Here is a 14,878-nt window from a genome sequence, read left to right on the forward strand (position 1 = left end):
TATATATATTTCTGGTATACCTTAGTCGTTCGTAGTGCTCGGTCTTATATCAAACGCTCGTACTATTTAGTGCTCGGTCTTACACCAAGCGCTCGTACTCGTTTCATTATATAATCTATTTTGATAAATAGTAGCGTTCGTCCAATTTCAGAAGAACCTTCCTTTCCTTGTTCGGTCATTTACTGACATGAGATTTCTGTATATGAATTATCCTAAGTTTGGTCCTTTGACGTTCTAATAGGTCCACCTTATTGTCTTGGACCACGAGTCCCCAGTTCTTTATATTCTTTGAGTATTGATTGGAGTTCACGAGAGTCAGTTCATTTAACTGATTCAGGTTGTAGAAGACGTTCGTCACATATTGCATATGTGTCCTTGATTCCTTTCTAAAGATTTCAGTAAACCTTTCGGTAGTATTCTGTTCTAGGACGAGGGAGTTCTCTGCCTAGTTCCTGTCGTTCGTCCTCGTCATATAGGGGGCTGAATGTTCGTTATTTTTACGTTCCCAGAAATGATTAAGAGAATGACACTAAAGTGAAAGATTATAAATGATGAAAAGTTATTGAGATGAATTTGAGAATAGTGATAATGAAAGATGGAATCGAGAATGTTATGAATGAAATAATAAGAGAATGTGATATGAATGAAATGAGGTGAAGTTGAACGAGCGTTCCGGGGAGGAACGACTCTTGGTTGATATTGTTATAGTAAAGTATGAATGTGGACAAAGCTTGGCCGACGTTTCATCCTGATGTTCTGTGAATACTCGTCCTCACGTAGAGGGGGTACGTCATGTGTGGGAACGGCAGGAGGTCCTAGTCCTTAGGAGTACTTTGGACGGAACGGACTAACCTCGGGTGGCAGCTGATGAGAATTCCAGTTACTACATCACCCGGGTGCACGAACGTAGTAGCTACACAAAATTCATACAGTCCGGACAGTCAGTCTAGTATCAGGGTTTTGATGGAATTGTTTATTGGAATGTATTTTGAATGTGCTTGCATATGAAAATGTATGTTATTAATTGAATTAAATTACATAAGCTTACCCTGTGTATTTCATTGTGTTGTCCTGTATCTGTACGTCCGTCTTGTCTTCGCAATGATCATCCGTGTGGATGTGAGCAGAGGGAGATGTGTTGCTGGAAGAGACGCTTGAGGAAGGGAATTTGGAGGAAGAGAACCTTGTTGATGTTGAAGTGAAGGCCGAACAGTAGTACGTTCGGTTAATTGTTTAGTTTAGTTATATTAGCGTGCTGTATTAGAACGACCCTCCCTTTCTTCTTAATTTGACCGTTCGGTATTTCTGTTTTGTAAACCGTTCGGTCAGGTATGCTTAGATTGAACATCTGTAATATTTGTATTTAGGAAGCTATGTAGGCCGTTCGGCCAAAACCGTATTCTTGTTTAATTAAGACTGATTTGGTTTATCATTAAATGTAATTAATTCTACTATATGATGTTTATTGTATTTTTGGGATGTTACACAAAGTATTATTACTGTTTTTAAAAAGATGTCAGCGAATGTGGCATAGTGCCAACGATACTCTGATGTTTAAATTTCAACATTTGTCCTTAAGCTTTCCGTTCATCTCTTCACCTTTCTCAACTTTTTTATTCATTTTCTACCGGGCATCCTTAGAAATTTTATAAACTAGCTATTTAAGTTGGGTTGTTTTCCTATAGCGCTTGTTATCTAGCACTGTATTTGTCGTAGTCTTAAATCGCCTCTTTGAATCTCTCTGCTATTGATTAGCCATTTCCTCTTTGTCTCATGATCTTTAATTTTAATAGCTGAATATGACTTTATTGCCTTCACAGTGAATATTCCAAACAATTTGAACTTTAACTTCCCTCCAAATAGCCTCAATTTTTAGTTAAGCAACAAAAATAATTGATCTCACTTAAATTCTGACTACGACATCTTTTTGTCATGATAGATTTAACAAAAACTTATCATTTTCTTTCCTCTAACCTCAAAAAATCCATTTCACTATATCAAACAAAAATTAATTAGTAATTTTTTAAACACGATTAAATGGTGAATGATTGGAGGTTAACCATGGTTGAAATTTGGGTTTCTTTTTGTAACATAATATATATATATATATATATATATATATATATATATATATATATATATATATATATAATTAGATTTTTTAAAATATTTTATTTCTTAATATACTTTTAGTCTATATAATATTACTTTATATCCTTTTTTTTGTCTCATTCTCTCGTTCAAGTAATTGTCAATATTAATTTTTCACGCTTCATTCTTTTTATAATTTTTAAGTTCTCTTTTTTTTCAAAATTCAATTTTGTCTCTTTATCTAATTGTTTGTTCTTAAACAATAAAACAAAAATAAAATAAAATATAATAATATTAAATTTTAACTTAACAAAACAAGTTAGTTTGCATAATTAGAATAACATGTTCAAAATAAAAAGGTGTTTTTATTTAATTTATTCTTTATTTCGTAATTTAAACTGTAAACTACATTTTTAATGATTGATATTCATGCAATTGAATCTCAACCACCCAATACTGGTCCAATATTTCTAAAAATATAAATATATAAATTTTGGCATGAAACATTAAATAGAATAAAAAATATTACACACTAACTTCAATAGCATCGAAATTTTAGCTATATTACCATCAAGTTTACACAAGAGAGCCATGTTACTGGTTTGAACAAAAACAAGTTACAACTAGTAATTAAATTTAAGTCTCACAAACATAAATACTTGCTGATTGTAATTACAACAAAAATAACTCGTTAGACTTAAAAAAAAACAATTTTTTTTTTAAAATGAGCTTAAACAAATTTTCATCATCAGCAAACATAAATTCTTATTATTTTTCTCCATTACATTATAGGCTCATACATTTTCTGCAATAGAAAAACATCAACATAAAATAACATAAAGACCAAACTAAATTAAGAACAGTACCATTCTCACTCACAAACCTAAAAATTAAAGCTTGAGAAACATTAAAACCCTGAAAAACAATACCAACAGTTCATGCCATTGGTTTGAATCTTCATATATATGACTCCAATCCATGCCATCAGTTCCTCTTCTTAGCTCCTTTTGCTAGCTTCAATCTGTGATACATACACATGCACCCTTTTCTGTTAATTTATATATATATATGCATGTATGTATGTATGAAAAACAAATTAAGCAGAAACTAATGAAGGAAGGATAAATCTTACTTGTTCTGTGTAGGATTTGGTGTTGGTTTTGGTATCGATCTAAGGCTAAATGCTACCACGCGCTTCTGAGTTATTTTGTGCCCTTCTCTTTGTAGCAAGAGTGAATGTAAATGAGATTGGGAAACAAAGGGTGCAGAAGGGTATGACCTAGCTTGGGACATTACCCCAAATGAAAGGATCACTGTCATGGCATAGACAATTGCAATCAGTGATCTGAATAAGGAGTTCATGGTCTTTGCTGATGTGTTTCTCTTCTTAAGTTACATATATATATATATAAAATTTATAATTGATCACATGCAAGCAATGTTCTTGCTGTATATAAATAATGTGAAAAAATCTGTACTAATTTCACTTATTTAATCAAAATTATATATGCATTTTCTATTGATTTTTATCTTAAGGATTTTAAATATAATTAAATATGTTTTTAATTCTTGATTTTATATGAAAAATTAAAATTCATCTTATTTCAAATTTTGATACAATTTGGTCATTAAATTTAAAAAATGAATAATAATTCTTATAACTCAATTGCGTGAAATTTTCTTCACATGTTAAATGACATTTTAGGTTAATGTATGCACTGTTTATATCATTTAACTAAAATACAATCATAAAATATCGTTTAATATGTAAAAATATTTAATGTTTTTGGATTAAAAAATTATATTTATTTATTTTTTAAATTTCACAACTACAATATATCAAAGTTTGGAAAAGAAATAAATTTTAATTTTACATCTACATTTTGAAACGTAAAACATATTTAACCTTTTTACCCTTTTAAATATCATATGTATTCTGGTTTATGGATGATGATGATATAAAACAATTTCTCATTCAAGTGTTCTTACGTTAAACTTAGGACAGAATTTACCATTCAAAATATATAATGGGATGTTGTATCAGAAAAAAAAAACGTCTTAAATGAAAAAGTTATAAACAAAGTTTTAGAAGTCTTCGTATTGAATCCACTATAAAATTTATAAATTTAAGTTTATTTATTGTAATAACCATATATCAAAATTATTTCTTTTGTAAAAATACTTAAATATGCACTGTATAGGAAGACACTTAAGATTAAAATAAGATATGGATTATCTAATATTAACATGTTATTAACTATATCTATAATTTTTTTGGCTAGTGGGTTACACTAATTAGAAATGCAGCAAGAGTTGCGGAGTCATGTGGGAAATTAATGTTTGACTAATTAAGGTTACGAATCCCAAAGCTACATCAGTGTGAGATTACATGTTAATTTTATTTATCTGAAATTTCACATGATGTGGGATTTCCAAGCTTTGGATTCTAATAATGAATATTTCAGAGGTTTAAAATTGCAATGAACAGATCAACCAACGTTGCTCAAATTCAAACCAAGGTAGGGAAAAAAAATCAATTTTTTGTCTCTACTTTTGGTTCTTTGTTTAAAATAGAGACGTCTGATCCTTGTTAAAAAAATGTGTAATTTTGGTCCAATCTTGCATATATTTTAGTTATTTTATTTTGATTATATTGAATTTAAACTTATCGTATTCATAATAATAAAAATATACTTAATGAATATAAATATAAATGTGAGAAATAAAAATTATGTGGATAAATTTCTGACTTAGATCAAACTTGTTAATTTTTTTTCTCTGTTTTAAAATTGATCCAAAGTTAAATTGCACAAAATAGAAGAGAAAAATTGTTTTTAAGAAAAAATAAATAGCTTCAGTTTAAAAGATTAAGAAATTTTATAATCGTAGGAGATAATGATTAATTATTAGGGTTCTTTTTTGTAGAATTTTCGTTAAGGATTCTTAAAACACGATCTTGCAAGGAGCAGAGATATAAAAGGAAAAAAAATACTTTAATTAATACTCTTCGTTAGCACTTAAAAGCACTACTAGCAACATTAGGAATATAGTTATACATAGTTAATAATATACTAATTTCCTATAGGACAAAAAATAAATCATTGACATATTTTTCTTAGAACATGCTAGTAGGAACTTGTTTTTCCTTTTTCATAAAAAAAAAGTTAATTCTAATAACATTTTTATTACATCAATATCATAGTTTCTTCTATTCTGGATGCAACAAGTTTCTTGATGCATTCCAAAACCTTCAAACTTTTCATCACCGTCAGCTGCAACCAAAATTTTGATATTTATTGTTCACTTTTGCAATCATTGTTGTTAGTGCACCAATGTACCTGTTTACACATTAAACAAACAGTTCAATATTCTCACTAGCTTGTTCTTATCTATTTGCATTGATTTGCACAAGAACACAATCTGTGAACAGATGAAATCAGAAGCTAAACTGAATTTCTAAACTGCAAAAAGGCACTTTACAAGGGTCAGATTCTTTCTCTTGCAACACCATGCAACAGTGTCAAGAGTCATTTCTTCTTTTGCTATGATATCATTGTAAAATTTGGCTTGAAACTTACGAATTTTCAAGAATAATATGGACTTCTTGTGGATACAAGATCATCAATGTTCTGAAAGTTATAAGTTGAAACTTTTTTCTTCTGTCTGAACATAACCTCAACTTCTACATTAAATGTTGAACAAACAGGTCGATGGTCAGAGAACTTAAATTCCTTGCGGACGTATGAAAGTTGATGGATTCCTCTTCCATGCCACAAGATTCTGTCACACCTGCAATATTCTAAATTATTCAGATTTCAAAGAGAGTGAATACACAATTTGGTTTCAAAAGTTCCTGAAAGATTATACACTGACAGTGTAATTACAAAATGTTACATGGACACTGATGTTTGATTGGTTGACAATGAATTTGGATTCTCTATTGAGTTTTTAATGTTGTTCCTCTGTTGAACCTTCAAAATACATTGATGAATACTAATTTTAATGTTTTAAAATATATTAAAACCTTTTTTAATATATTTACATGAGTGTATTTTGAAGGTTCTGGCAGAAGGAGAGTATAAAAAACAACAGAAAATCTGAACTGGTTAACAGTTTCATTAGTTAAACTCTTTAGTTTCTTACACAAATTGGTAATCATTTGCAACATTCATGACATCATATATAAAATCCAAGAAGTGAACTTATTAGCAAGTTATAACAATTTTTGTAAACTGTTAGCTAGTTGACAATTTCAAAGACAAATTGGAATTAGATGGAAACTCTTAGGGACCAAAGTAATGCAAGTAACAAGTTTAATGTTTATTTGAAGAAAATATCTTAATTTCTTCAAACTGAGACATACCAAGCTGGAGTTCTCCTTTTGTTCTTTGAAACCTTTACACCTTCAACATAGTAAGTGTCTGAGTTAAAGGCATATTTGTAGGTTGGTGCAAAGTAGATTTTTCCCTCTTTCCACCCTTTGAATACACGACCTGCTTCCCTTTCCATTTTAAGCTGTGAAAAGAGAAAATTGTACAATGCATCATAATTAGAAATGTAGCTAGAAGTCACAGATGCACACAAATGGAACTCCACTTAAATTTTCAGAAGATTATGAGTATATCAATATGGATATCTTCCATTCCATTTTTCATAAAAATGAAAACCATAAAAGCTCATCACCCAAATGCGCAACAGCAATTACAAATCATAGTCAAATCAGCACAACATTCTTAGTCAAAAGAAACTACCTGATCCTTGTTAAAAAGTGCAGGCCAGTCCTTCTTTTCCACAAGCCTTTTTGCATCCTCATGGCTCAAAGAGATTCTGTAATTCAAGTCCCCAAACCATATGATTCGGCTGGAGGAAAAACATTTCCCACATAATCAGAAAATTATATGAAAATTTCTCAGTGTCATTAAGCACTGGAGAAATTTTTGTATTAAAACTCGTCTTAATTGGTTTCGAAAGATGCTCACTCATGATCTAAGATTCTGTCAGGCATTCTACTATGTGGTGTCTTGCAAATCCTTGGAAACTGAGTGTTCTTCAGAATCTCTATGACATCAAGATTCCTGCGAAGCTCGTCACCCTCTTTCTCTCCAGATGCCAAATGACTACAGATAAAGCAAAAACTTGTCTGATAAAAAGACATGCTCACTGATATACACCCCTGCAGCCACAAAACAAGCATGGTAATGTAGATAGTAACTACAACTTTATGTCAAGAAATTTTTTTCTACCTATTTACACTTTATATTAACTTTAGTTAAATGAAATAGAATCAAGCTTCTTAAGACTACCTTGTTGCCAAGGCAACCCATGATCCCGCGGCTAGTGCAACATACTCTCAGATGGCCAACATACTGAACAAGTTCCCTCTTCATCCAGACACTTACAAAAATTCCAACCATTTGTTTGCATGTAACAAGACTGTATTTCATCTGGCTAGTAGCTAAGGCAACAGGAATTGAAAAATTTTCGTCCTCCTCTTCGGTAGAAGAGTCATCCGAATTGAAGTTAGATTCTTGACAACGGAAACAGAAATCCTTAGAAGCCTTCCTTTCCATTTCAAGAACACAGTTACAACTTTTTAGCCTCTTTCCATTTATTTTCTTGAATGTTTTCTTAATCTTCTTTAGAGAAGGCTTTTGGAAGAATAATGGTCCGCCAAAAGATCCAGTTTGTTTTAGTCCGTTTGAAGCCAAATCTGAAGGGCCATTGAGTGATTGATTGATTAAAGCAAGCCATTTTGCAGCAGGCTCATTATCCTCTAATACCAGCACATTTCCAGCATTTAAAGGAACAATCTCCTGAAAGCTGAAAAATTGGAGAAAGATATATTATATTGTGAATTAGAGTGAGTTTGTTTGAGACTTTTTTTCTTAAACGAATCACTTTTGTATGCTATTATAAAATTAAAAACCACTTTTGAAAAATGTTCACATCATTAATATAACCTTTTAGATTATTTTGAAGAGCTAGAATGAGTAGCTTACTAAAAAATCTCCTAAAAGAAGATTATTTTTTAGACAATCTAAAACACACTTTTTTCCCTTTTAGTTCAGCAAACTTGTAAAGCAGAAATCTACTATTAGACTACCTTTCTGCCTAACAAAGCGCTCCTCAATATTCAAAGCATTTTTATTGCTCAAGCAGACAACATCACATGCACCAACTATATTGGCATATGGCAAATGGTGCAAATAAATTCATTTCATGACAAATCTGAAAGGTCAAAAGTTAAAATTCAAAATGATAAGTGACCTTCTTTTTGAGAAAGTGAAGAAAAAAAGGGGCAATTTGTTGACTAAAATCTTATTCATTGATTAAAATCAGAACTGAGATAGATGGATATATATATATATATATATATATATATATATATATATATATATATATATATATATATATATATATATAAAGAGAGAGAGAGAGAGAGAGCATACCCCAAAACATACATATCTGGTTCATTTCGAACCTGAAGAAAATCACTCAGATCAAGGTTCATAGTGGGGCATTGGCCTCCTACATTCCATGTTGCTGCAAAAACTCTGATATACAAATAACTGCAATCATTAATCTGGTCACCAAATATTATACTTTCTTTATAAAATAAAAAAGATCAATTCTTCATATAAATATACCTGAGATTTTGAACTGCTTCAGTAGAAGACATAGAAGGTTCTGAGCCTCGATTTTCAATGGATGGATCAGAAAGTACATCTACAAGAAAAGTCAGAGATTGGTCTAAGTGATCATAACAAGATGAACCTCTAGAATGGTGTTTCTGAAACATGTGAAGGGTGAGGGTCTATTGCTCTTAACATCATCCTCTAATACTGAGGGAATCTACAAACAGTAAAGGTTAAGATAAGGATAGGTCATTACGGTAAAAAGTTTGTACTGTAATATATTCTCAAATTTGGAGCAAACCAGTAGATGCTCGAATTATTACCGTTAACTAGTCAATGAAGCCATAACAACTACTAATCTATTTTATTTCTCATTTCTAAAAAATATCCTTGTCCAAAGGGAAAATGGAAAGATAAGCTCTAAGAAACAAAGCAGGAAAGGTATATATGCCTTTCTCAATGCCCACTTATTTTCTCTCAACAGTGAGAAAGAATATTTTGTGCCAAGATGAAACAGTGAAAAGGAAAATGAATCCATTCAACTTGCTTCATTTATTTCACCACCTGAGACACAAGTACATGAAGACATTCTTGTGAATTTTCATTAAAAAAACTGAGGATGTTCCCCTCTTACCACACTGAACTTTCAGTTATCAGTTAGGCCAGCTCATCTTCTGATCTTTACAACTAAGATGGTTTTTTTAATAAACGTCGTGCTTGTACAGAAGATGGAAGAAGAAAAGGTTTAAGTCAAAGGGAAATAAAGAAGTAATATATATTCTCTTCAACAGAAAAGTAGTGATTCCAATAAATATTCTCTTTAATGGGATAGTAGTGATTCCACCTTTTCAGGGAAGAGAGCATATTTCTGTATGATATCTCCAACATAGTAACCAAAAGAAATTAACAATGTCTATGTCAAAACACCCATAATTCAAAAATATTATTCTATCTTTTTGACATCTTCGTTCGTAAACATGACCAGAATGTTGTGTAATGCTGTCAACCTCTGTGTCTTGTTAAAAACAGAGTGAATTTCAATAGAACTCACCAAGGGAATAATTTGAACCTCTCTCCATTGTCCTTCCATTTCTCTCTCTCATGGCCAAAACTTTCCACAGAAACGACTGAAATCACATTCAGAGGATTAATTGCCAAAAGAAAAATAGAGTAAACATTTAATCAAGTTATTGAAATAAGCATGAAATTTCATAACCAATACACACTCCGTCACATGACTCGAGTGAATAAGAGACACAAACAAAGGCAAAAAAAAAAAGAAGATTGCAATTAAACTGAAGACAAAATAAACAATATTTTCAAGAAAAGAAAGAGGGAGAAAGAATGAAAGAAACCTGCTTTTTCCTCTGCTGATTGCTTCGTATGATATCTGAAACTGTTTCTTCTTGTCTATCCTCAAATTCGTTGTCCATCTAAATTCCCAATGGATCACACGAAATTAATCAACACCCATTTCATGATTATTTAACTATTCACAAGAAAATTGGCATCTCAAAGCATTCACACCAAACGAAACTGATACGCTCAGATTATTGAAATACATAGAGTATGACACAAATTGGAAAAGAATGAATTCACAAATGCCCAAAAATGTTAAGAAGTGCAGCAAGTATAAATTCTTAGCCATGAACCCAAATCCAACAAATCAGAACAGTATCACACAAAAATGGCATTCACCAAAGAAGAAGATCTCAGTCATTTCGAGAAAACATTGCCACCCCTGAAAAGGGGTATAAATTCCAAATGTGATCCTTACAGAAGTCAACTTGCAATGCAATGCCCTTCAAACATCAATTATCCAACAGAGTATTCCCAGAGAAGGAATATAAACTGAGAAAGGAAGAAAAAGGAACCTGAATAATAGATGTTAAACTGAGAACTCTTACTCTCGTCTGCAACAAAAGGGTCCAAAGTTTCTCTTGCAAAGAACCATAAAACTTGACATATATACCAAACAAAATATTTGATGGTTTCCAAAAGGATAGAAGAGGGGACAAAGAAATAGGAATAGGTGCAAATAGGGAGTAGGGTCCTCTCTACTCAAGAAATTGGAATGAAAAATTCAGAAACAATAAATAGAAAAGAGATAAAAGGGAAACAGTCAAAAGGGAGAATGGAATAGAATCTCATGTGCCCCTTCATTGAGATATATTATTATTTTTTGAGGTGTGTAGCAAAGGCTATGATTCGTCGGCTTGTTCTTTGTTTTACTCTATTGGGAAACCCAAAAGGGGTTGATTTCAAGAATCAACGCAAAAAGGCATTTGTTTTAGCTTCAATGCTGAGAATTGTCTTCGAAGTTTGAACCTCGTCCTTTGTACTAGTTTGAACGTTAAGGGTAGAAAGAAAGGAAGTTACTTTCTTTCTTGTGTGATCTTAGTCCATGGAGAGAGAAAGTAACCAACCCCACGTGTGTGCCTGCAAATAAAATCACAATAGTTTGCTGTGCCATGTTTCCTATGAATGTGACACCAAAAGGTACCTTCTGCCTTGTGCTAAGGAATGGCTTTTACCCATTTCCATGATTTTGTATCACACTAAAAATACAAAATAATGCAAGTTTTTCCAAAATTATCATTATTGATTTTTCATTATCATAATTATGATAAATGCAGTAATAGTAGGTTCAACAAAAAAGATAAGAGAAGGATAAAGCTATTGTGAGAGTGATTATGAGAAAATTCAAAATAAACCCATATTAGCAATCAGGTATAGTTATGTATATTGATATTTCAGTTAATCTGACATTTTCAAAGTATATCAATTATATAAAAGATTTATTAAAATAAAAAATAAAATAAATAAAGAATAAAAAATATAGAAGACTACACCGTATTTATGATAAAAAATATATATAAAAGCAGAAAAAACCTATATTTCACAATACATAGATTATAACAATCATGTAAAAATTCCAAAGAAATAATTATAGCATGACATTATTTTATTTATAATCGTTCTAGTTTATAGTTAATATATATATATATATATATATATATATATATATATATATATATATATATATATACATAGTTTAGTAGTAATGCATGATTATAAGTAAGGTCTATGTCCCTCTAAAATGCAACACAATATGTAATTGACGATTAAACTCAAATATCCAATTGAATATAATCTTGATCAATTCAATTACCTACAATCCAAATTAGATCAATTGTTAATTAAAAAATCACAGAGGAATAAATATTTAAAAGAGTGAGAAATATTTATATGTATCTACTACTTCACAATAATATACCGTCTTCAATCAACCTAATTGACAATTATTTTTGTAATTTTTATTCTCTTACTAATTTAAACATCAGAAGGTCTTTTGTGAGTAAATTTTCTCTGTTTTTCTTTGAAGCATAGTAGTTTTCTTATCAGAAGATATAATTCAACTGAGAGTCCCATACTCTATTCTAAAGACTCCTTAACGAATAGTGATAAGAACACTAGTTTTTGTTGTATTATTTATTTAAGTATTTAAATACTATAAAGGAGGTGTTTGAATATTCACTCAAATACCTTTTTAAGAAATTTTAGAATAAGTTCTTTGGATCATTTCAATATTTCACATAGTATTTAAATGTTTTCCTAATATTTTGATACTTTTTCAAAAATCCCAAGATATCTTTAGGTGAAAAAATGTTAATGCTCACACACTCAAATACTAATTATCAACAAACTTATTTATCCACAAAGAAAAGAACCTAGGACACAGAAAAACAACAACTATTGATAGTACAAGTAAAAAGGAATACAATGAAAGTAAGTACAATGAGTGAGAATCATCGAAACAAGTACAAGTAGATACTCATCTAGTGAAAAGAAACAATAAATCTTCTTCTTCAATGTACTTTCTTTGACAAAGGAATTTTAATAAAACAAATATAAGAAAGAAATGGAAAATAACCCTATGTTTATTTCATAAGGGGAAAAAGAAAGAAAACTGTGTATACATAATAATTAGTCTACCTAAGAATACTAATGCACGATCAAAATAGATACACACTAGTGGAAGATATGATGTAGTAAAGTATAAAAATTTACCTTAATGCAAAAGCACATAGATGGAGCATAATTAAACATTGGTGATGCCCAAGAGAACAAGACGAAAATTAGGGCAACATCTTGATAGAACTCTTAATGTACTTGGTCAAAAAGCAAAAGTGTAGGACTTGGATAATGAACAAGAAAAGTGTAGTGAAACCATATGTTCAGGCTAGAAGGATGTAGGAGAATACCTAATGGGTTTTTTTGCTATATTTTTGTATATATCTTGTTCATAGATTGAAGTATCTCAAATAATTTTAATATAAATCTTTGCTTATAAAATAGACAAACGCATTAAAATATAAATAAATAAATTAGTTTAATTAATAAAGTTTCAGTTTCCTGGTTTATTAAAATATTTTATTACAGTTATTGTTGATTGAATAAATTTAAATCATTAAAAACTTAATAATATTATTTGATTAATAACTACTTCAATATAATATAATTAAAAAAATTCAAATCACATATAAGAAGATTTGAATTTATAATTAATACCGTAGTTGAATATAATAACTACTTCAATATAATATTATTTGATTAATAACTACTTCAATAATAACTTTACTATGTTTTTCTCTTCTTTTCTATAAGCATTGTTTAGTTTCATGATTTCCAAAAATTTTATCAAAAGGTACATAATGCTGTGGAATAAATTTATTTCCATTTTTTTAGTATTTATATTTTTGTTGTTAATCAAGTTGGTACAATTATTACATTTTTAATTTTATTTCACTTTCTTTTGTCTTATTATTTGTGCTTCCTGACAGATGTTGAAGTGTACAAGGGAGAAAAAGATAAAAGTAATTAAGTTTACGTAATAGCAAGAATCATTCTTATAACTCCCAACAATCATGAAAATAGAAAAATGCATTAGTCTTCAAGGAAGAGAAATATTTTAGAAAACTTTCATGACAACCTTTGTAAAAGTAATCATGGTTCCTAAGAAAATAATCAAGAGCAGCATAATGCATGGATTGAGATCTCTATTGGAACATTTTATGAATAAGATTGTTTTGAATTATGTTTAAGACAGCTAATTAATTTCGCATTTATTAAGGAAGGTAATTAATTAATATAGTTAATAATATTAAGTTTTATTATAATGTTTTAAAATTTATCCTTATATAATAAAGAAAGAATGAGGCCATTCATGACTTTTGATTATCATCTACGAAACAAAAGAAGAATATTTTGATGAAAAACAGTGTTATAATTAAATATGGAGGAAAAGTATGGCACATAGTTTCAATTTGATTTACTATTTAGTAAACACATAGTTTCACCAATTTTGAAGAGGAATGGTCCATTGAGAAATAAATAGGGTACATGGGAAAAGAGTGGAAAAGTGGTCCTCAAATCTAACTCCATGAATGAAGATTGCCCTTAAGCAAAATGTTAAAAAAAGCTCAAAACCCTAGAAAAGCAAAGAGCCTCTTCCAAATGAATGACTCAACAGTCAAGGTCAAACTGGTCTCCACATGATGGGGCCACTTTCAAATTTGATAAATCAATGTTGTTGCTTATCATTTTTTTTTTTTACAAATTCAAATCTTAATCTCTCAAAATAAAAGATTCCTTAAGAATTTAATCCCTTTTCACACATAAAAAATTAAGATAAACGGCTCATCATATGTTTAGGAGATACACTTGATTATGATAAAATTTGATCATAATAATAAACATTTTTCAATTTTGTAGTATGCATGGACTTAATTAAACCTTTCTTTCATAAGTGAGACAATTATACGTGTATAAATAAAGTAAATATTTGTATACCCGTTTTCATCTAAACCAACATAAAAAGTATTATCTTGATTCTAAATTAAAGTGCAATAAAAAAATTTATCAGGTAAATTTTATACAACAAAACCATTTCAAGAGTGTTAAACATTGCTTTGTTAGGAGATTAACAAACACTCCATCACCACCATCACCCTAAAATGCATAATTTTTTGAACTATATATATATATATATATAAAAGAAATGAATAAATACAATAAATTATTTTCATTACTAATATAATTAACTTTAGGGTTTTAATGGTGATCACAAGAAGTCATGTTGTAATAATACT

General features: G+C 29.9%; 1 protein-coding gene across 2 annotated transcripts; it reads right to left on the reverse strand.

Moving 5' to 3' along the window:
• Nucleotides 1-5,065: 5,065 nt before the first annotated feature.
• LOC108339700 (type I inositol polyphosphate 5-phosphatase 10) lies at nt 5,066-11,043 on the reverse strand. Of its 2 annotated transcripts, none has more exons than XM_017576888.2 (11): nt 10,601-11,043; nt 10,082-10,159; nt 9,778-9,853; nt 8,739-8,817; nt 8,541-8,645; nt 7,395-7,911; nt 7,071-7,264; nt 6,843-6,951; nt 6,455-6,606; nt 5,670-5,880; nt 5,066-5,429 (listed from the first exon to the last, which is right to left on the reverse strand). In XM_017576888.2, the coding sequence occupies exons 2-10, from the start codon at nt 10,157-10,159 to the stop codon at nt 5,676-5,678; spliced, it is 1,515 nt and encodes a 504-aa protein (XP_017432377.1). In that variant the 5' UTR covers nt 10,601-11,043; the 3' UTR covers nt 5,066-5,429; nt 5,670-5,675. The 2 variants fall into 2 exon arrangements, with proteins under 2 accessions (XP_017432377.1, XP_052734500.1); XM_052878540.1 differs by lacking the exon at nt 10,601-11,043 and adding an exon at nt 10,504-10,561 and having other exon boundaries at nt 5,101-5,429.
• Between the last annotated feature and the right edge of the window lie 3,835 nt (nt 11,044-14,878).

The sequence above is a fragment of the Vigna angularis genome, chromosome 5 (assembly GCF_016808095.1).
Source record: "Vigna angularis cultivar LongXiaoDou No.4 chromosome 5, ASM1680809v1, whole genome shotgun sequence".
NCBI classification, from domain to species: Eukaryota; Viridiplantae; Streptophyta; class Magnoliopsida; order Fabales; family Fabaceae; genus Vigna; species Vigna angularis.

Excerpts from the sequence above, each read along its gene's own strand:
- LOC108339700 (XM_017576888.2), bottom strand. The coding sequence starts at position 10,159 with ATGGACAACGAATTTGAGGATAGACAAGAAGAAACAGTTTCAGATATC. Across the intron at positions 8,646-8,738 it reads GAAGCAGTTCAAAATCTCAG|AGTTTTTGCAGCAACATGGA; the intron begins GTATATTTATAT and ends TTTGTATATCAG. Across the intron at positions 6,607-6,842 it reads CACTTTTTAACAAGGATCAG|CTTAAAATGGAAAGGGAAGC; the intron begins GTAGTTTCTTTT and ends CTCTTTTCACAG.